General features: G+C 28.6%; 1 protein-coding gene across 1 annotated transcript in view; it reads left to right on the top strand.

Moving 5' to 3' along the window:
* The window catches only part of LOC119670737, a 30,723-nt gene extending 19,476 nt beyond the window's left edge, over positions 1-11,247 (top strand). Inside the window, exons 3-6 of the mRNA XM_038081135.1 lie at positions 5,896-5,987; positions 6,284-6,409; positions 8,095-8,487; positions 9,568-11,247. Coding sequence (XP_037937063.1) covers positions 5,896-5,987; positions 6,284-6,409; positions 8,095-8,487; positions 9,568-11,173 — 2,217 coding nt within the window. The 3' untranslated portion in view covers positions 11,174-11,247. The remainder of the gene's footprint in view (positions 1-5,895; positions 5,988-6,283; positions 6,410-8,094; positions 8,488-9,567) is intronic.
* Positions 11,248-22,305: the final 11,058 nt, after the last annotated feature.

Consider the following 22,305-nt stretch of genomic DNA (forward strand, 5'->3'; position numbering starts at 1 on the left):
TTTTATACAAGAATTCATATTAATATTCAGTTAGCAACAACAAACTATAAAAATTATGCCAAATTGAAACATAAAATTTTATTACAACTCTTATGTGTACAATACATAGGCTAACATACGCATAAAGGATATTTACATGTCCTTTACATAATATTAAACTATATACTTGTATATATATACAGACACAGAAGTATGTGCACATAGGTATGCCTTTAATTATACAATAAAACACAAAAATATAATTTTGGGATACAAAGGAACTTGCATGTTTTTTATGACTTTAATTATGTCGTTACAAGATTATGTTGCAGTCTGTCCGAAAGGCAAAAAATAACCAAATCCTCTTTCCGGAGTTACTTTTCCTTCTTAACTTTTCGTTTGTGTTTGTTTGTGTTTATAAATTTCTCTTCCTCTATATATATATAAATTAGGGGTTATAATCTCTTACTTAAAAAGTATTTGTGTACTTTTGTTTCTGCTGTATTTTGTGGTAAGGATTTGAATTCGTTGTTCGTTCACGGTACATGGGAAAGGATGTCACATAAAGAAACAATTTTATAGCTGTCACATTATTGCCAATGTAAATGTCAGAATACATATAATAAAAAGAGGCAAAAAATGTTTGTGCTTAGAGTTCATAGGTTCATGATTTGTGCTTATGTACTCAAAGTGTCCTCTTCTGGAAACTGAATAGATGACATAATTGATTTTAATTTTTCAAAAGAATTTTTTAATTTTTAATTAGTCTGCGAATGGGGACTGACCGAAAAATAAAAATAAAAAAAGAACTTTAAAAAATTTTTTAAAAGAATTGTAGGCAATTAATTTATTAAAAGCACTCCATATACAAAACGTTTTCCTTCGCTAATTTCTTTATTATGTGCAACAAAAAAGGATGTTAGACGAAATTGTTTTAATTAGCATAAATAAGGCGCTTCTCTAAATTAATATAAAAATATGCTTTGACAAATAAAATTTTTACAACACCTTCCGCTTTGTTTTTGTTTTTTTTTATTTTGGATTTTAAGCCGAAAAGGTTCCATTTTTGTTTCTAAGCTTATTATCCTTTTACCATAAACCGCACATCCTTGCTAAGTAAAATGAATTACGCCTTTCGCGTGTAAATTGCTTTTAAAGCACACATTTCAACAGTTTCAGTTTCTCGAGTTTTCGTATTTTCATGTTTCCTTGACTTTTTTCACTTTTCGATTTCTTGTCTAACATTTTATCTGCTGTGTTCCCCAAAAAAGAAAGTCTCGGCGTCTTGTTACGCAATTCGTCAAAGTCAAAATTGTGAAAGTAGTAATTTCAACTCACACGCCTTCAAAGGACCTAAGCAGCTACAACACCGCCATCGCAAGGCAAGACAGTCAATTCTGGTGAAAGTTTTAGTAGCGGAAGTAAATTGAAAATTTGGTGTTTGCGTTAAAATCTCTCAAATGGCTCGCAAAATGTATTTAATGTTATTTTTTTTTATGGAATCGAGTGTGGAGAACTGCGGGAGAATATCCGCAATGTAACTAAGGAATATTTCCTGAATTCAAAGTGGAATTTCGGTGTTTATTATTTCTTTTTTGTTTTTTGTATTAAAAATTCATTTAATTAATTTGGAAGCAAATAAGAAGCTTATACCACGTTTTGCGTTTGGTTTGACTTTGAATCTCGTTAAAGAAATTTTTTATAAAATAAGTTTCTGGAATACAATTGAATTGGTGCAGAATTCATAGTTATATATTCTGTATTCTATGCATGTATTCTATACATTCGACTATAACCGACTTTCAATTAGTTTTATTGCAACAGTGTTATCAAATCTGCGCCTTTGCAGTTTAACAATCAATACATACATTTATAATATTATGAAATATATATTAATATATAACATTGTATATATACTATAGCGATTTATGTTTATTTATATATGGACAAGTAATGAATTTTCAAAAGACTATAAAAGTTTCATAAAAGTAAAACAATGATCGGTTTTTCAGGCTGAACTCCTAGCCATTATAGAAGCCTGTCGGAAAACTCATCTGGGTTCCTGGACATAGGCACATCATAGGGCACGAGAAAGCTGACAGTTTAGCCCGCTCTTGTGCCTCCCTGGATATGTTACTGGCGGTACCGGTTTATATTATCCTAGAGACCATTAAGAGAAGTACTTTCTTCTAGTTTCTGCAACTTGCCAATAACAGATGGAAAGCACTTAAGTCAAGTGCGACTTCCAGGTTAACATGGCTTAGCTATAATAAAAATAGATTCCCGGACTCATCAAAAGAAACCGCGTGAAGACTGCAACGCTTACTACAGTTCTTACTAGTTATTAAGGTGTAGGAACTTACGTAGAGAAACTGCGTATTCCCCATAATCCTCACTGCAGAAGTTATGAAAACCCGCAGGAGAAAGAAACCATAATACATTTTTCTGTTAATGCCTAGCTTTGGCATCCAGAAGATATAGGTTCTTAGGAAGATACTTCTTTGATAGTTTTTCAGACTGTCCATCTGTGAAGACGAAAGAACTATTAAATTACCTAAATTCGGCAGGATGGATTTCGTCTCTACTCTTCTATACTAGGGTTCTTGTGAGGAATGTGGTAGTAAAACAGCGAAAAATCGATAATTGAGGTATCTAATGGCCTGCCACAGCAATCAAACAACCAAGACAATGATAATTTTAAATTTTGCGTAGTAAGACGCCAGCAGTTTACTCAAATTAACTGAAGATCCTTCTAAATGTCAAGTACGGTTTCAGGTGAGTTGGTGCGCTGACTCTGAGCTTCACATTTGGCAGGATTCGAGTTCGATTGCTGGCACTTGCAGTCTCAAAAAAAAATTATTTACGAATAATTAAATACCTACAAGAATTATTTTCAAGACTATTGTTGGTGGGTTTTGGCAATATTTGAAACAACTATATGGTCAGCCAAAAATTCAATTAATTAAAATAATATAAAATTAATTTTTGTTGTTGTAGTTCACTACTGTTCGAAAAAACCTCTTAAATTCTTTATTGAATTTGTTTAAATTATTACTTAAATTGTAACAAATACATGAACTATTTCAACTAGTTTGTTATTAAGTGTTTAATTATGTTTTCCTGGTATTCCGACATGCCAACTCGGTAATAACTTACTGCAAAGCACCTCTCCGGAATTCATTTATGAACTTCTCAAACTTCTGCCGTATCTCATAAATTAGAACAATAAACGCAACTATTCTATTTACAGGTAATAATTATTCGAGAACGTAATTTATGTGTTGTTTTAGGTAAAAAACCTCTAAAGTAGTTTTATTTGAACGAGGGAATTTTTTATTTTAAATAACTCAAAAAACAAAACAATAAATATATAAATTTCTATGCATATATTGTTGCTTATAGTAAGTAATGAAAACATTTCTCAAATGAAATTTGAATATTCGCTTAAATTTTAACTAAATGCCTTTAAGCTATTTTCTCTTCATATAAACCACCAAAAATCTTTTAGGAAAAACCTTTTACTAAAATTATAGTTCGCCCCTTTGATGAACTGCACATCAAATTCCGTTTGCTTTCGTAGTTAATGTTTTTGATTTTCATAAACAGGAAAATTGCGGCAAACATTTTCACAACTTAATAGTTTTCCTTTCTGAGTTTAGGAATTTTATTTTCAGTATTTTTCTTTTTCATTTTGGTATAGCAATTAATGCGGTTTTATAACTCCAAAATTGTGTGCCATTTTATTTGCTCCATTTTATTTGAACACAGACACTACGAACTTTTTTATTGGTTTTACTTTGTTTTTTCTTTTTTTAAAGCTTCGAGCGTTCAATAAAAACTTTTATTGCGGTATTTCCCCATTTTCAATTATTACATATTTTAGCGGGTTTTTTATTGGTTTAGTTTAACATTCAACAATAAAAAACAAATAAATTCATTATAATCTTTTTCCCTTTTTACTTGATTTCGAAGTATTTTTAAAAATATATTTTAATCGATAATTTATCGATATTTGATAATTGACCATTCGTTTGTTCTGCGTCATTTCTGTGAGTTTGGAAGTTTAGTTAATTGAATGTGTGATAAATTATTAAAATTTATTACAAATAACAAAGCAAGACAGTAGGAAATTAATTTAGTTCCTTAATGTTATTGTTATTTTCATTGCTTGACATAATATCGATTGCATAGTTATTTTTGCCACGTAGATTAAAATCTATTTGATTAGGAAATTTGTAGCTAATATGTATACCAAAATATTGGTTTTGACAGATATTGCAGACTAATTGATAAGCACTGAAAGTTGGTTTAAGTTATTAAAAAATGAAAACACAAACGAATGCTGTAAATCTAGATATTCAACATTCGTTCGTTTCTTTGTCCTCCCTGGGGATCTACTTGTTGATGGTCTCTTTGTCATCAGGATGTTCTTATTGCACTCATTCATTATTAACAGAAAATGATACTTCCACTCAAAAAATTTTTTTTTTGACTCTATTGACTCTATCGTACCTCTGTCATGAATAAATATTTGATATTAGATCATGACATATAATATCTATGATAAGCCGAATAGTTTAAAATTGTTGTTGTAAACATTTGCTGTGTCTTTGTAGCATTTGCTTTACTCTGTACCATATTATTCAGTACTAAATATATATATGTCCAATATATATGAGTCTCTAATTAATTAGTTTGGTATTTCGTTTCCCAAATTATCTCTTTGACACTTTTGTACGTTCATCCTGCGTTGTTGGTATGTGGTTTCATTTATCTTAACATATCAAAAGGTTGATGGCAAACTTTAAACAATATATTAAAATGAAAATTTTAATTTAAATCCAGAGTTTTTTATTACAAAATTACAAAATAATTAAAATTACTTATTACAAAATAAATTCAAAAAAATAATGTTACTTATTCCATCAAAGTATGTTGAACCTAAAATTCTATAAATGCATTGGTTTATTCTAATGAAATGTATTTAACGTTTACTTAAGACTTTTAATTTAAATGTAAATAATTTATTTTTAATAGGTCAATTGATTTGATTGGACTTTCCCGAATGAAAAAGTTTTAATCGATTCTATACATATTTAATAACTGACGTACGTTAAGTAGTGTAGTGTGCTTCATACTATGACAGAATTCAAATGAAAGGATTAGAAATTTTACAAAACCAACAAAGTAAAAATTTTTCCGGGAATATTTCATTAAATATATTTTACTAAAATTAAAAAGTTTTCGAGTTTTAAATATTAAAAACTTTCAGTTTCACGGAAGGATAAGTGAAGTATTACATATTTTGAATTAAATACGCCATTGAAATGAAACAAATACAAGCTTGTGGAGCCTGCTTTGGTTTCTCTATATAAAATGGAACAAATCCTATTTAATACTTTTACGACAAGCCTTGAGTGACACGGCTGATTGCTAATTACTCTTTAGTTAAATTTTAAAATTTTTTTTAATTAGTTTGACATTTCATTAGCTTATGGTAAACGTTAATTAATAGGATTAGTGGTAAAGGACATATAATATATACGAAAACGTACCAGAGCAATCTTATTATCGTAATGAAAGGTCATAGATTTGTTGGTTTATTATGTGTCTAAGTTCAAATTTCTCTATTGATAGAAATCAAATTTATGCTAATTCTTTGTTTTAGTAGGTGTAATATATGTAAAGATACTATTTTTAAATTTTATAAAATTTTCCTGTGCTTACTATAACTCGTTTGTATGGATAAATTTTGATTTTGAAATGCTATACCAGTCATTACAACGCCTTTGAATGAAATTTATACCAAATTTTTGTGAACATTTCCTATATTCAAAAATAAATATAGATACCAAAAATTCTACTTTTTCAAGCGCTCTGCTTTTGTTCTACATATTCCCACTTCTATTTTTCCAGGATTATGTGCCGCGTTTGAACGGAATCGGATTGTGTGTTGTCAATTTAATGGATGACATGCACGAATACACGCGTGGATTATTTCTATCAATGTGAGTTGTTATATTTGCTAATATTGTTTTTTAAAAGTTATATTTTTTAGATTTATATTTTTATAACAAACCACTTTAAACATAACAATTTTTCAGTTTATCCAATCAAATCCATAACAACCAAGCAATTAGTTTAAACCATTAAATTTGGAAGATATTTTGTATATTATTTGATAAATTCTTACTTTTATTTTCCTAAGTTTATTTTATTTTTTATGTTTTTAGCATACAGATATGTACACACACACAAATATGATGACATATTTCTGAATTTTGGTCATTTATCATTTTTATAGGTACTGCGCTCCTACTGTGCTACTCGCTTATCTTTACATAAGAACATCCCAGGAGCTACGTCCGCCGGATGGACCGTTTGCTGTTATGATGTTTGAACATCGCGCCGACTTAAGAAATCGTCAAAGGTAAGTCGGTGTAAAATGAACATGAGCCTTAAGGTAAAATGTGCAGATTTTCCTGCAGATTTAAAATGAATTAAAACTTTTCTAAACTAAAGTGTTCCGTTTTAGATAAGAAAATTAGATTAAAAAAATTTCTTCGAAAAAGTTTAAAATTTAGAAATTAAATAAAAAAATAAAAAAGTCAAAAAAGTATTTCCGAAAACAAAAGAAAAATTACTAAACTTTAATGAGATAATACAAGAACATTTATTAATTAGGGTTTCGATTAAGCTTTTATGACACATTGGATAAATCTTGTTAATTATAAGTAGTCGTATTCACAGACGGGAATAAGTAAATAATATTTTTTCAGGTAGAAATATATTGCGATATTTGATATTATGGATAGGCACACAGGATATTACGATATAACTAATAAGATTTAACGTTCAACTCTGTTTAATATAAAAAAGATTTTCCTAAGTAATTTTTTTGGATTATATACTCTAGCTTTTAAATACACATTTAAGATAGGGATGTTACTCATAGACGGCATTCCTTACAAATATACAAGCGTTAGGCATGTAGTGAAGAGAAGGGGAGATGTCCAGGCGGATTAAAACATCATCCAAATGAATTCTCCGAAAATTCTAACACCTAGAGAGAAAGAGACATAGAAAGGGAGCGATAGAGAGAGAATGATGAATAGAAAGAGTGGAATGTGAGTGGGAAAAAAAATAGAGAGAATTAGAGATAGAGAAAGAAATAGAGAAAAAGAAATATAGAGAGAGAGAGATGCGATATAGAGAGAGAATGAGAATGATACATAGAAAGAATGGGCGGGAAATAGGGGGAGGGGAAAGATATACATAAAGTAAGGCAGAGAAAACGAAAGAAAGAGAAAAATAGTGTGGGTGCGCCAGAGAGAAAGTGGAATAAAAATCCTCCAAAGAGAAATAGAATGAAAGAGGGAGATAAAGAGAGAGATATATACATGGAGAGAGAGAGAGAAACAGAGAGAAAAAGAGAAAAAGAGAGACTGGTAAAAAAAAGATAGGAAGGCAAATAAAAAGAGAGATATAGAAACAGTAGTTTGAGTTGAACAAATAACGGAAATTAAATTTTATTTGTTTTTAAAACCCTGCACTTTCTTGAAAATGAACTATGATCTAAAATTATGAATATATATATAAATATATATATATATCCCATAATATTATTACAATCTACTTTTTTATTTGCCCTAAATAATTATCTTAAAAATATTTTGTGGAATAAAATTGTATAAATGTTATATACTCGTTGTCTACTGTAAGCTATTGAAACTTTACGTACGCCTCTACATTAAACATGTATGATACATTTAATTAGCTTATTATGAGTTATTTTTAAAGCTACCATATAATACTTCTTAATCCTTTTGTTTCTGATGTACCCACACAAATAGTTTGCTCTACTTGAACAAATAAATACAAACACCCATTGCGACTTAAATACTATAGAAATATGTAATAACATTGGATTAAATGCCCACTAGAGAGAATATCAACCAAAATGCCTTCCTACAGCGAAATACTTAAACATTTTTACTTAAGTTAGAAGCATTTAACTCATTACGTATCTTTCTAATTAATTTCAAAATAATTTATTTTCATAGCATGTGTGTATTTCTATAAGTATTTTCTGTATTTATTTTGTTACAATAATAGAAACTCATCAGCTTCGTCAGTTGATCGCGGTTATGGTGGTTCGAATAGTATTGCTACAACAGCGACTGCTTCTGGTTTAACAGCGCTGACCACAAATACTGGTAGCGGTGGTCATACTGGCTCTGGCTCAAAATCTACACGTTCCTATGATTTGTATAGTGCTGAGTTGGATGTCAGTCGTGAGCGACGAAATCAGCGCAATTTTGGTAGCATGGCAGCTACGCAAATTGTCTGCTTATGTCCTTTGATGGTGTTAAGGTTGGCACGTCTCTCCATGGAGGAAACCTATGAAAATCAAAAGCATTTCGACTTCACTTATTTGATGTTTGTGTGGATTGCTTTTTTGCCCACAGTCATCTTTCCCTGTATTTACGCATCGCAAATATTGCCCAGGTAAGTCGAGTCAAGTAAAGTCAAGACAAGTCGCAAATGAAGTCAAGTCAAAATGTCAATAAAACTTGTAAGTTAAGTAGGTGTTGGACAAAGGACAACTATAGGAAAATTTTGATTGGGGCAATCTTTTATTGAGCTTCTTTTATGACATTATTTAATTAAAATGTAGAATATCTATAAATTATTGCGCATTTAGTTAAAGTTGAATTGCTTTAAAGAAGCTGTTAGTTGAAGATTTAAAAGATTTAGTTGAACTTAATATTAACGGTTTTGTATTGTTTTTAAATGATGGACTAGATTTAAATGATGGAAGTTTAGAAAATATATTCAGCAACGAACGAAATAGCTGGGTCTGATATTGAAATTTAAATTTGATATATTACTTTTGTATTAATTAGCAAATAAATTATGAAAATAGATACTACTATAATATAAGTAACTTCATAATACAAACTGAAAGCCTCAAATGATTAAGAAAGGTATGCCAATTTTCATTTCTTTAATTAAATTTCATTAGATTTTAAAATTTATAATCAAATCAACAAAAAACGCTAAGTAGACATAAACTTATCGAAAATTCTTTATTGTTTTTATTTAGTAACAAAATTTTCTAATTAATTTGACTGAAATGCATTGGCTCAACCAGCTCTCTGTTAAATACTATTTGAATGATAATAATTTAATTTTATGCTGCTCTATTTTTGAGTGCAAACAGATTTTTATTTTTTTGCTTTATTTAAGAAATTCTATATTGAAGCCTGATCATATTTAACAGCTTATAGCTCAAAAAGACAATAATAAAATTTAATAGTACAAGAGAGATGGTAACAATTATATTTTTATCAGGTGTTCCGATGACAGTTTCTACCGAAGCTGACATTAATTACTCTTAACTGCTGTAATAAATTAAAAATTAGAAATTGTAACTCACATAGCGATTGAATAATATGCTTATATACTACTACTACCTATTATGTACTTATGTATATAAGTTTATAACTATATTATATACATTATCAACTTATTTCTCTAATACTATTTTTCTCTATCTTTCTTTTCACTTTTGGAAAAAAAAATTAGAACGGAACAAGAACGTCTACGTGGCTATTTCCGTCTATCGTCGAAACGTAAACAAACATCTCGTAAGAACATCGGACGAAGTGGTGGCAATAATGAACATTCGTCTAGCTCAAGGGAAAACTCCATTGAAAAAGACGAGAATACCAACACAACACTGGCAACATCTATAATATCGAACGGTGAAGGCTACATAACTGGAGTTTGTGCTGGCGATGCAACAGCAGTACGTCATGAGCTGAAATCAAGCAAACAGCAACATCACGGCAACTACAATGCACCTCCCTACAGACAGGGTAAGGATATGCTGTCAGCAGGTATGGTTGGGAATAAAGCAAAAACTCACAACAATGACGGTAGATTGAAGAAAAATGATGTTAAAATAAATATAATATCTGATGGTAAGAGTAAGGCGGGAAGCAGTAATAGTAGTAATATAACAATGCAGCAGCAAGTAAAAAATGGCAGTTTTAGAAGTAGTAGAAAAAATAGTGCCGGCGATAGTAGCTGCGGTGTGAATAGTAGCTTAAGTGTACACCGCAAGTATACAATTGACTCGCTGGATAACAATTCTTGTTCAAACATGACCTCGTCAACCTATTGTAATGGTAACAGTAGCTTGGTGGACGATGGTGGTATAAGTAATTTTGGTGATGGCGAAGATTCGTCTATTGTTAGTGGTATGATTGTGCATAACAATGGCAATGGTGGCACGTCATACTATGACAAGAAATGGAGTCACAGTGGTCAATCGTTACGCCATAAAGATGTATCGTTCAGTGATACAAGTTCTTTTACACGCATGGATTCATCGAGTACATTGGAACGTGATTTAGAGATAATGGATTTATTAGAGCGTGAAAGAAGTATGGACATACAAGAAATGATTGAACGTGAAAAGCTGCAAGAAGAAGCACAACGCAGTGGCAGTGAACGTAGACGTTTGCCGGATATTGAAAAAATTTATCAACGTTCGCCAAAAGCTAAAATTGAACCTTACAATTACGAACATTCCACAGCGACTGCTTCGACAATTTCAGCGAGAGATACACATGTTATGTCTACTACAGTATCATTGTTACCTGGTAGTGATCCATTACAAGCGAATAGTGAAGCATACAGTATTGCAACGACTCTTAATGAAGATGATTTAAAACATGTTTTGCCTCATGACAATGAAAACATAGATGATGAAGTGCCAGCAGATTTCTTCGATAAGTACACGCCCGGTGGTGTGGTAACGTTACCAAGCTCGGTGCCACCTATCACACCCACAGCACCTTATCAATATCAGTATAATCGACGTTTAAGTCGCAAATCTTCACATCACAGTCAAGGCTCAAATTCACATCGTAACTCTAAGCGCGACAGTTTTAATTCGTTGAATGGATCTGATTTGATTGCAGGCGCATTTGGGGAACTTGATCCAACGCAACCACTAACGAAAATGTCTGTGATTGAAAACCGTATGCGACGCAGCAGTGGACGTACTTCCAGCTTCAGCTCATCTGCGCGCAGTTCGATGAAGTCACGTGACTATAACCACGGCTCAACGCATTCAGCACACCCTGAGCTGGATTTCAGGGAGAATATTTTTGCAGAACTGTAAATTGTGAAATGTAAGGCAATCGTAGGATCGGATATTTATTGATTTTTAAGCTAATTTAGTATATTTGTGACAAAGCCAAATTTTTTTTGTAAGTAAAAATAATTTTTTTTATACTTAAGCTACGAAAAAAATTAAAATATATAAAAATTTTGTATTTATTGTTCTTCAACGTAAATTTGTATTTCGAAACAAAATGTTGTAAGGAATTATTTTAATTTTTTTTTAAAAACACATAACTGAAGCATTTAAATTTTTTATTTAAAAATATAAAAGTAAAGATTTTTTATATAAAAATTTAGGAATCCATTTAATTAGTTAGCGAATAAGTATTTTCGAAGCATTTTTATGGCTAAATTTTTAGTTATTAAAATTTTTGTATTGAAATATTTTTATATCTTAGGTAAATGTGGCTAAAAAAGTTGAAAGCACGGATAAGAAATATTTTTTTACTCTCTCTCTAAATATATTAATAATATAACTATAATAAAATAACTAAAACAAGTCTTAGTGTTAAAAAGATAGTTTCTTTACATAATTACATATAAATTAATAAATTCTTGAATGAAAATGCATTTAAGATTATTGAAAACTGTAGTAAAAAAAATTTATCATACTAAATTTTGTACGAAGGACTAGATTTTCTACTGTGTATTTTAGTGGATTGTAAGAAATATAAATTTAGGAGCACTCATATGCTAAATGGTGGGCCTGGGCCCGCAGAGTACCAATTGAGCAAAGATTTTTTATAGAAAATTAATTCAAAATTAAAAGATGAAAAGATTTATTAAAAAAAATTAATTAATAAATAAATAAATAACAAAAAATTTAAGTAAAATAATTTCGACAGATAAAATTAAATTTTATATTTAAATATTAATATTTAAATAAATATTCAATATAAATAATTTAAAAAAATCCACAAAAAAAACCGAAATAAAACAACTGAATATATATAAACCAAAAACATATAAATAAATATAAAATTAATTTAATATTTTAAATAAAAATAAAAGCGTTTAACTATGTGCCAAGTACAAGGATTAAGATTTTATGAGAAAAGTATATTAAAATATGAGTTTGTGTTGTATCAGTAAATAAAATTTTTTATATAATATTGTTGTGATTAAAAGTATATAAATAAAATTATATTAAATATAATTTAGTTACAATAAATAAATAAATATTGATATATTATTAATGGTTAATCAGTATTTGTTAAAACAAATTCTATTAACTTAAAAAAAAAAAAAGTTGAAATAATTTCTTTAATTATTTTCAATTTTAATTAGTAAGCTTATATAAAAATAAAATCAAAATTATTATATAATAATAATAAAATATATTTGAAACGAATGTCAACAATATTACATACAAAATATAATATTTATATTTGTTTAAATTCTTGTGAGCCCCAAGAATTACAAATATTTTATTCAAAAAAAAAAAATAGTAAATAATGAAATACAATAGTAAATTTTAATAAATGCGCAGTTAAAATATCAAATCAAAAACTATATATTTTATTATAAAATAATGCTAAATATAAAAATAATTCACTATATTGTTACTGTTATAATACATATAAAATCTGTTATGAAATAAATATCAACAATATGAAATGCATATTTTCTCTCACACGTTACATTCAAATAATAAAATTATTTAATAAATAAAAAACAAAATTATTTTTTTATTTAAAAAAGATAAACATTCTCAGTATCACAGTACTCAGTATTAAAATAACTAAGTACACGTTGGAAATGTCACATTGCATATTAACTGCCCTACTAAAATAAATTGAGGTCATTACAATTTCGAAGTGAGCCCTTAATTTCACTTATGGAACCATTTAGCCTTAAATATAGGCATTTAAATAAACAAAAGTCAAAGTACCAGCTAACATCACCAAAAAAGCGAAGAACTGGAAATAAGTGACAACTAACCCCAATATTTGGAATCAAAACTTTCATACAAAACCTGTGAGTTCAGGATAAATTTTAGGTTTACATTTCCAAAGTTTAAGAACATTTTTTAACTAAAGGAAGTGTGAATAGGTCAGACACTAACTTCAACATATGAACAAATTTGTTAAACTTATGCTAAAATATTGCTACTTCTCTTACACAAATACAAATAGCTTGACAGTAAATGTTTTGTTCTGACACTAGGTGGTACACTCGAAAATTAATCCATTTCTCCATACCTAAGTTCTAACTCTTTGGATAAAAGATATTTAATAACTATTGTAGCTACCCTAATAGATTGTTGCCATCAAAAAGTAAAGTGATGTTTTTAGTTTAAAATAGGAGTGCAATTCGTTTCAGACAAGTCTGTGTTTAGGTTGATAGTACTGTAACTGATAGCTGTGGTAAGTTTTATGTTAATATTTGCATTGGTGCTTCGAGACCATTTTTCTCTAAGCTAAACAGATCACTTTGCGGACATCATTTCGACGTCTTTGCCTATTTTTCTAGGACTGAAAAAATTTAATTTAACTGTTGGTATTGGACGAGAGATCTTGGAAAAGGCGATGAAATTATATCAATATATAGGTTCTAAAAATTTATTATTACCGTTTCTAATTTTTTACAAAACTTGAATTACTTTATTCTGTTTTTAAGTAATTACAGATTGCTTTTAAAAATTTTTTTATTGAAATACCAAATTTTGTGAAATTTTTTTAATTCATTTAGATATAAATATTTAAAAGAAAATGTATCTAAATTGACAAGAATAAACCATCAGTATGAATTGACTCGACAGCAAGAACTGTAGCAAAGTTTCAACATTTTTCATTAATCATATATTTTTCTTGCGGCAGCCTACCGTACCAATGAAATTAAGTAAGACATTTAATTAATTTTACTTAAAATTTGTGATAAATTACCCAAAGAAATAGAAAGTTTTGAACAAATGTTCTGCATTAATAATTAGACAATGTTTATAAAATATTATATTACTGCTATCATGTACAGACAATATTAAGCATAATAAAATCAACATTAGGCAGGTCTGTTAAAGAAAGAGCAATGTGTGACAGTAAAATATAATTCAACATGTTATAGATATACATATATTCGAGAAAAATATATATACGAAATCAAAAAACAATCAGAATAACAAAGGCATTCATTCAATTAATACTAATTCTAACTCTAACTCTTAAGTTTGAAAACATTTTTTTTAAACAATAGACCAAGTTGAGCCTTACTAAAGAATGATCCACTATGAAATATCCTAAAGTTTCAAAGACATTTCTTAATTAGATGAGAACTGCAATCATTGGAGCATTTTATATCGCTTGATAATCATATATAAAACATATGATTTCTCTCTAAATACTCAACTATTATAATTGTTCTAGCCATATCATTACTTATTCATATTTTACAACACAATACTTCTCTAATAATGCAGAGCATATTGATTCCAAGTAGCTTAGCTTGAATGATGTATATAATAGGATAAAAGTAGTGTTAGTAATAATACAAGGTGTATTCGGTGGTTTCAAAATGAGGCAAAAAACAACAAGTCGCTTGCTTAAAGTCTCTTATTTGTACGCAAAACAACAACACTACTCACACCATCTAACATACTAGAAGCATATTTGTTTTTCTCGATGAAGTAATTAATTACCTCGGCATTATGTACATACCTATATGCGAACTGTCATATTCATGGAATGATACATTATATCTTTTGTATGTAAGTTTACATTGACATATAATATACCATATTTAGCTTTCTATTCTAATAAAACCTGAACAATTCCCATTTTCTAATAAAATTGCATTCAGAATAGTGCTTTTAACCAATTTTAATGTAAATTACAAAACTTTTCTTCGATTTTCTATCGATGAAAAAAGTGTTAACAGAAGGGATACGAGTATATATCGTGAAGTGCAGTAATGTGTCGCAGTAAAAGTGGATTGAATTGTATTACCATTTCTTCCACTGCAAGCAAATATGCAGTAAAATGGTTCTACACATTTTCCATGACACCTTGAAATCGATTGTGGCGCAGTTTAATTTCCTTGGCGTACTTTCACATGGTTTTGGTTTATAAGTTAAAAAAAAAAAGACGAATTGCTTTCATTTTGCATTTAAACGAAGAGAATCGACATAAAAACTTTCTGGAGTATTTCAGCAAACTTTCGCGCAAAGTGGATTTAGTAATTCAATTTACCGTTCGGCAATGCTGCATAGTTTGTAGCAATTTTGTCAGCGCGGTTGCGGCAACTTTTACTGCAGTTTGTTGTCATGACTTCGTGCCACATTTTTTATTCTTAGTGCCGCATGATAACGCGAATAATTGCTGATCACACACAAAGTGTGCAGGCAATGTTTTGTGGAGTGCAACAAAAATGTGCCAATTATCCTAGAAGCACTTGGTAGAGTGCTGAAATCTAAGCATCATTGAGAATTTTTACTTTGGTTAACAAGATTTTACTGTAATTCAAATTTTAAGTAGAAATTAAACATTTTTTTGGACTATGGTTTCAAGCACCCTGAATACTTGAGTTATTCGCTAAATATGAAATTCACATTTTTCTAAATGTGTCAAAATTATTGATATAAGCTGTCGAATGCAATTAATAGTAAATTGTGTCTTTGTAAAAATGCAATAGTATATTGAGTTCAAACTAAAATGTTCAAGTCAATTGAATACAAAATATATAGTGGATATATCTACAGAATATGAAAAATATAGATTATAATATCGCGGTAATAGTAATAATTATATATAAGAAATAGTTTCATCACAATTAATGATAGGTACTTAGCAATACTTGAAACAGTTGTAAATAAAAATAAATAAAAATTTTGTTGTTGCAATTCACTACTATTCGAAACTTGTTCAAAAGAAAAAAATTAAAAAATATATATATATTATTTTATTTTATTTATACCTATTATTTCTTTAATTCATATTTAATTTTTTTAGTACTGTTTTAATAACAGTGTTAGTATATAGTATAATTATTGTAGGTATATACTATATACCTACAATAATTAGTACAATTTTAAATTGAAGAGAAACAATAGTTATTTTTTAATTAGAAATACTCAAAATTTTTTTTAATTAAATTAAATTAAATAATTTGCTGTATATTAAATTAAACAGATTATCTTAAATATATGCAATTTAATTTACTATTTATTTTTCATTTTAGGAAAATCTGTTGTTTACATTAATCTCTGTTAAAATGCTATTTGATTATGTTAAATATTGTGCAACGAGTCTGTCATTAAGTAACTAAACCATCCAAAATGTTTTGGTTTATTAATGCAAATTTATTGCAAAAGAATGAAAATCGCCTGACCAAAATAATTGCAAGAGCTTATTTGTAAGCAGACGATAACTGAATTTTGAAACATGAAACCAAATATTAAACATTAAAAACAACCAAAACAACAAAAATTACAAAAACAACAAAAAGAATAGCTAAAAAGCATGGGAAATGCCACTTGGTAAAGCACGTATGTTGCTCATAAAAAGAGCCACAACCGCTGTACTTGTACACGGTAGCAAATTGCTAATGCACAGCTTATCATTACAGCAATCACTCCCACTAAATAACTGACAGCCAACGAACGCCATAAACGGCGAATGAAATATATGTCAACAGAGTATCGCACTTGAGTTTACATTGATTACACACACCCATACCCATACCCATACCCATACCCATACCCATACCCATACCCAACGTATGTAAAAGTGAGAATAAAATGTGTTCTCATTGTGTTGTGTGTTATTCGTAAATGCTAATTGTAATAGTACGAGTAGTGCAGTTAAATTCAGACTCAGCCGGTAACAGCACAATTGTAATTGTACTATCAACTGTTATATTACAGCTTCCCATTTACATTACTGTATACAGTGGACTATTAGTGGACTGTAAATTATTATTTAGCGTATAGCATTTTTGCAATGATAGTTCAGAATGTGTATATTTATGCAGTTTTTTATAATTGTTCTAATGAATGTGTATTGATATTTCTGCACTTTGTTACCTGTGCTTTTAATGCTTGTGTGTAAGTTGCAATTTTCACTTGTCGCCGATAGTCTGTGATATTGATTCATGCTTTCGATATAATTATCCCTCCAGTATTTTCGATATAATTGCAATGCAACGCCAGTTGTGTGAATAATGCGTCGCGGATACGCATAATTTGTATTTTATAACAGCAGCATCATGACTTCAATAACCGCAAACAGTAATCTTGTTGTAGAACTGCTTTTTCAGTATAATATACAAAACGTAAAAGTATTTTTCAGTGCTTAAAACAGGTTAAAGTATAAAACAGGTTAAATCAATATTTTTATTATTGTAGGGAATTAATTTGGCGGTCAGAAAAAACATTTAAAACATGTTATTTTCCATAAAAAATGGCTTATTGGAAAGATATTTGTATGCCAATAATATTTGAATACAATTTCGGATATACATAAATGGACTATCACTAGCTCGGGCGAAACCCAATCTAGATTCACGAGCAGTTGAAACAATAACTCTACTAATGCTTATGTCAAACTGGTATGTCCTGCGTTATGATCAAGAGACATGAGATCATATCAAGATTGGACGCATAGCAGAGGGGAAGACATATATGAACAAATTTCTTTTGACAGTGTTTTTGCAGTGAAATAACTGTAGTTTATATTGTAACAATCTAAATAACTCTTTAAAATGTTTTAACGAATAGACTTTGGATGCATCAAATTCTTTGATTTTCGTTGAAGATAATACATAGTAATTAAATTAATTTAAAGATAGAAATACTTCTAGTAAAACACAACTTTTCTTTAAACTTTCTATAGGATATTCAATTTTCATATATTCAATGCAAATAGTGTTCTACTATGACAAGGTTTTGTTCCTAATACGCCTTTGGTGAAGCCTTGCGTCAATACTGGTCATTGAAAAAAACTTATTACACTAGACTAGACTTTGTGAAATATAAAACATAAATTCCATTTTAAAATGTATACACTATGCGACTGTTTTCTCTCCAAACCATTCTTTAACCAATCAAATATCTAACTAATTTTAGTTTGATTTGTATCACATTTCTCTCTACGTAATTGTTGAAGAAGTTGTCGAAAGACTTGCTTTACTTTAATTTTAAATAATTATTATTCAGAAATGCTAAAATCGGTCATTTAAAAAATTCTCATATAAAATTATAAACAATAAAATTAATAGCCCAAAGAGTTGGAAAGTGATTTTGCTATTACACTTCCTATTAAAAATGAATAAATAATTTAAACGAAAACAAGCAACGAGTGTGAATTTGACAAGAATACAAATGCTTCTGAATAAAAAAAGCTTAATTTATATGATTAAAGCCCATCACTTCATTATTACGCAAACCGATTATATGCACCGAATACTCAATGGTCAGCGAAACCGAATTTGTGATGTATGCAGTAGTCTCCAAGCTTAGATTTAATGGCTCTTTTAACGTACGTGCCTGGAATTTCCTCACACTAAAATATAAAGTCCCGTACTTCAATAGCTTAGGTCTGAGTTTCGGATTATTTTCACTCAACGTGTGCAGTCACTGCAATCGAAAGTGAAATGAACTACGGAACGATTGAAGACATTACATGTAGTTATGCAGTGACAAAATTTAAAATTAATTTAATGAGCAAATGAAACGCAAAATATTAACATGTCTTGACTGATAAAATTAACAATAAATATTTTTATTAAAAGAATTATAAATAAAAAGTATATTTAAATGAATAATATTAATACAAATATTATTACCATTAACATTAAAGTTTTGTGGCATCAATCAAAGGCTTCACTGGGATTTTTTCAGTAGAATTGAGCTCGATTTTGGATTTAGGATTTTTTATAAAATAAAAGTACTCATAATGAGTTTATATACAAACAAAATTACACAAAAAATTACTAATTTTTATTTATAAAACGATATAAACATGAAGTATTTCAGCGAGATCATTACATAGCATAATCACCATTGTATGTGATTCGATAGATTACTAAGATACTATAGAAAAACAATAAGAACTATCTGCAAGTCAGTATTGATTTTGATTCTGAAGCGCTAAATCGAAGGTGAAGGCATACACTTTTAAGAACATTGTAGCTATGGTATAGTCAAAACTGTGCGGTAGTAACCATTAACTTCTGAAATCCTTTTAATATGCCAACTGACAATATTTTATGAAATCTATGTATATATGATATATATAGTTATATAGCGATATATATATATATATATATATATATATATAATTTTATACAAGCATAATCTATATCTGATAAAGGTGAATTAAAAATTTTGAATGATGGAACTCTACTTTTCTGTAAGTATCAGTGTTACAAAGACTTAAGTTATTATTTATTTAATGAATTTAATTCATATTATGTGTCCCAAGTAAATATCAATTGTTTTAATCAGATTTATTTGTGTTGCCTAAGGACCCCTTATGTGTAAAGATGTTAGGAGTAAAATATCATTAAGAGCAAAGAACTTACAATTCAAATGAGATTTGTGCAGCTTTTTGCCTAAGTTCTTACGAATCCTGAATACTATGGTATATCACACATATCTTTTATTTTCAATTAATAAATGAAATAATTTAACGATAATTCTATTTGCCTACTTTTATTACAAAAAACTTTTTATTTCATTAAATTAAATTAAATTGAATTGAAAGTCTTGAGTTTCTAAGAGCAAGACTGAGAAGATTCTTGACTTGATTTGGCAAAAAAATTGATGTAAATTAAATAAATTTTACATCTCCATGGAAATTAAAAAAATGTATACTTAAAAACAACTAAAAAATTTTTTATTTGAAATATATTTAACGCAGAATTCTGAAAAACAACAAAAAAAAAAAATAAATAAAAAGATATAAGAAATAAATTTAATTAACAAACATAAACAAATTTCTGTTTACCAAAATGCCTAAATTCTTGAAGTTTTCATTACAATCTCAGCAAAAAATGTTTGATTAATTTTCATGAGATTAAATTATGTGCTTCATTATACATACGTTTCACATACTCTTAACTGTATGAGAAGTTAGTTAAGATGAAAATTAAATATTAAAATTTTAATGTGTCTTACTGAAGAAATCAACTTTCATTTTGCATATTTCCATCGCTACTACAATCACATCCTTTAGTCTCTTTCAAAGACTAAACAAGACGTTAGGAATAAGCATTTCGAATTAAGTGAAGTCTTAATCTGGTAAAATTTTATAAATTGTGTATTAATAAAACTCTTCTTACGACGCAATCTTGTTGGTTTCATATTAAATTTCCATTTAATTTGAGAAAAATTAATTTCAGTTGACAATAAAAGCAATGTTGATTGCAATGTCATTGTACTACGTAAGCCACAACAATGCAAGTATATTCAGATAAAATGAAATAGAGTCGAATGTACATAAGTACACATTATATGACAGGTAAGGGTAACGTACGTGTAGCTTTTATTACCTAACCAATTTTAGTTTAAAGTTTGCTGTTTGTCAATAAGGTTAAGTAGTAAAGTTTCATCGACTCAAAGTTTGGATAACATTGAAATGAATTCATTTTGTCAATTTCATTTTAATTGAAGAAGACAAAGTTTTAGTTTTGTCTTTTATTTACTGAACGTTTGATCTCAATGTTCTCTACATGAATCACCAAGCTCAAAGCACAATGGTCGACAAAATTAAAGCATTGCACTTTCTATACACAATCCAAACAAAATTTACAAAAAATTTCTGATGTTCCTATTTAGGTTATGTACCTATAGATGTAGTTATATATATATATATTTATTAAATTAAGTTTTTACAATATTGTATATAAATGGATAAAAAGTATTTTATTAATAAAAATCTATCTTTATTTCTAACGAGTTTTTTCAAAATAAGAAAGGTAAATTATTTAATAAAATTCATTGATTTACTTTACTGAATAATTTGAATAATGATTTTATTTATTTCCATTTTTAAGAGAAATGTCAACTTCTTATATAGGATTTTGTAATAGATTTCGCAGTAGTTGTGGTTCTAACTTTTTCTCAACAAATATGTAGAAATTCTAATAGTTAAACCATTAGGTTTTAAAATGAACCTATATTTAAAATTTATTCGAATATTTGTATAGGTATAGGCTTTATGCAACCAGTTTAGAATTGAGCTTAAGCTACTTTATCTAACTTTTATATCTTTGTCAACCTACTCATATCTTAACTGATCTAACTTAAGTAGTTCAGCAGAAATTCAGCGTTGACGTATTTTAAAAAGGACCACCTTAAAAAGGACCAAATCCAATAGTAAACACTTCACAAAAATTATATAATGAAGAACTCCCTTCTAAATCAGTACAAATAGAAAGACACAAACTTTCCCAGTTGCTGTTGCCTACATTAAAGAAAAGAACATTATTCCACTCTACAGCTATGAATTTATAAGACTCCTCAACTGAGTACATTTTTAATAAAAATTTCTTTTAATTCCTTAAACACTGTTTATTTTGTTTTTGTATTTCCTTCCTGATCTACCATATAAAGGAATACATATATGTAGCCTACATCATTCTTCAGTTCTTTGTCTTAACAGAAATGACAATTCAGTTTCTTAATCTCCTATCATTCTTCATAGAAAAGTAATTGTAGTGTATGTTTTGTTGTTTTGTATGTTTTTATCTACTACAAAAAAATATACACTTTTTAAAAACTAATTTTGCATAAAACTATTTCAGAATAATTCTGTTTTTTATCAAAGTTGCTTTTACTTAATTCAAAATCTCGAAACGCTTACCAGGAACCGACTGTTTTAGTTTCTGAAGTAGAAAAAAGCGATATTGAAATATCCTGATAAAAAAAATCAATGAGTTGTTTTGAATCTAGTTTTATCCGTTTTATTGTCATGTGATGTTTTGATTTCCTGTTTCTTTATATTTCCATCAAAAATAGATCATATGTACGTACAAGAGAGATTGCGGTTTCTTTTAACCGTTTAACTTTTCGCTTTGAAGATTAAATTTGAAGCTGTTATATTGTACTTTTATTATCTATGAATGTAGATCCAGTTCTTACAGTAGATCTTATATAGATGTACATCTTATCTGCATAATCTTAGATCTACCTCATAT

The sequence above is a fragment of the Teleopsis dalmanni genome, chromosome 1 (assembly GCF_002237135.1).
Source record: "Teleopsis dalmanni isolate 2A chromosome 1, ASM223713v2, whole genome shotgun sequence".
Taxonomy (NCBI): Eukaryota; Metazoa; Arthropoda; class Insecta; order Diptera; family Diopsidae; genus Teleopsis; species Teleopsis dalmanni.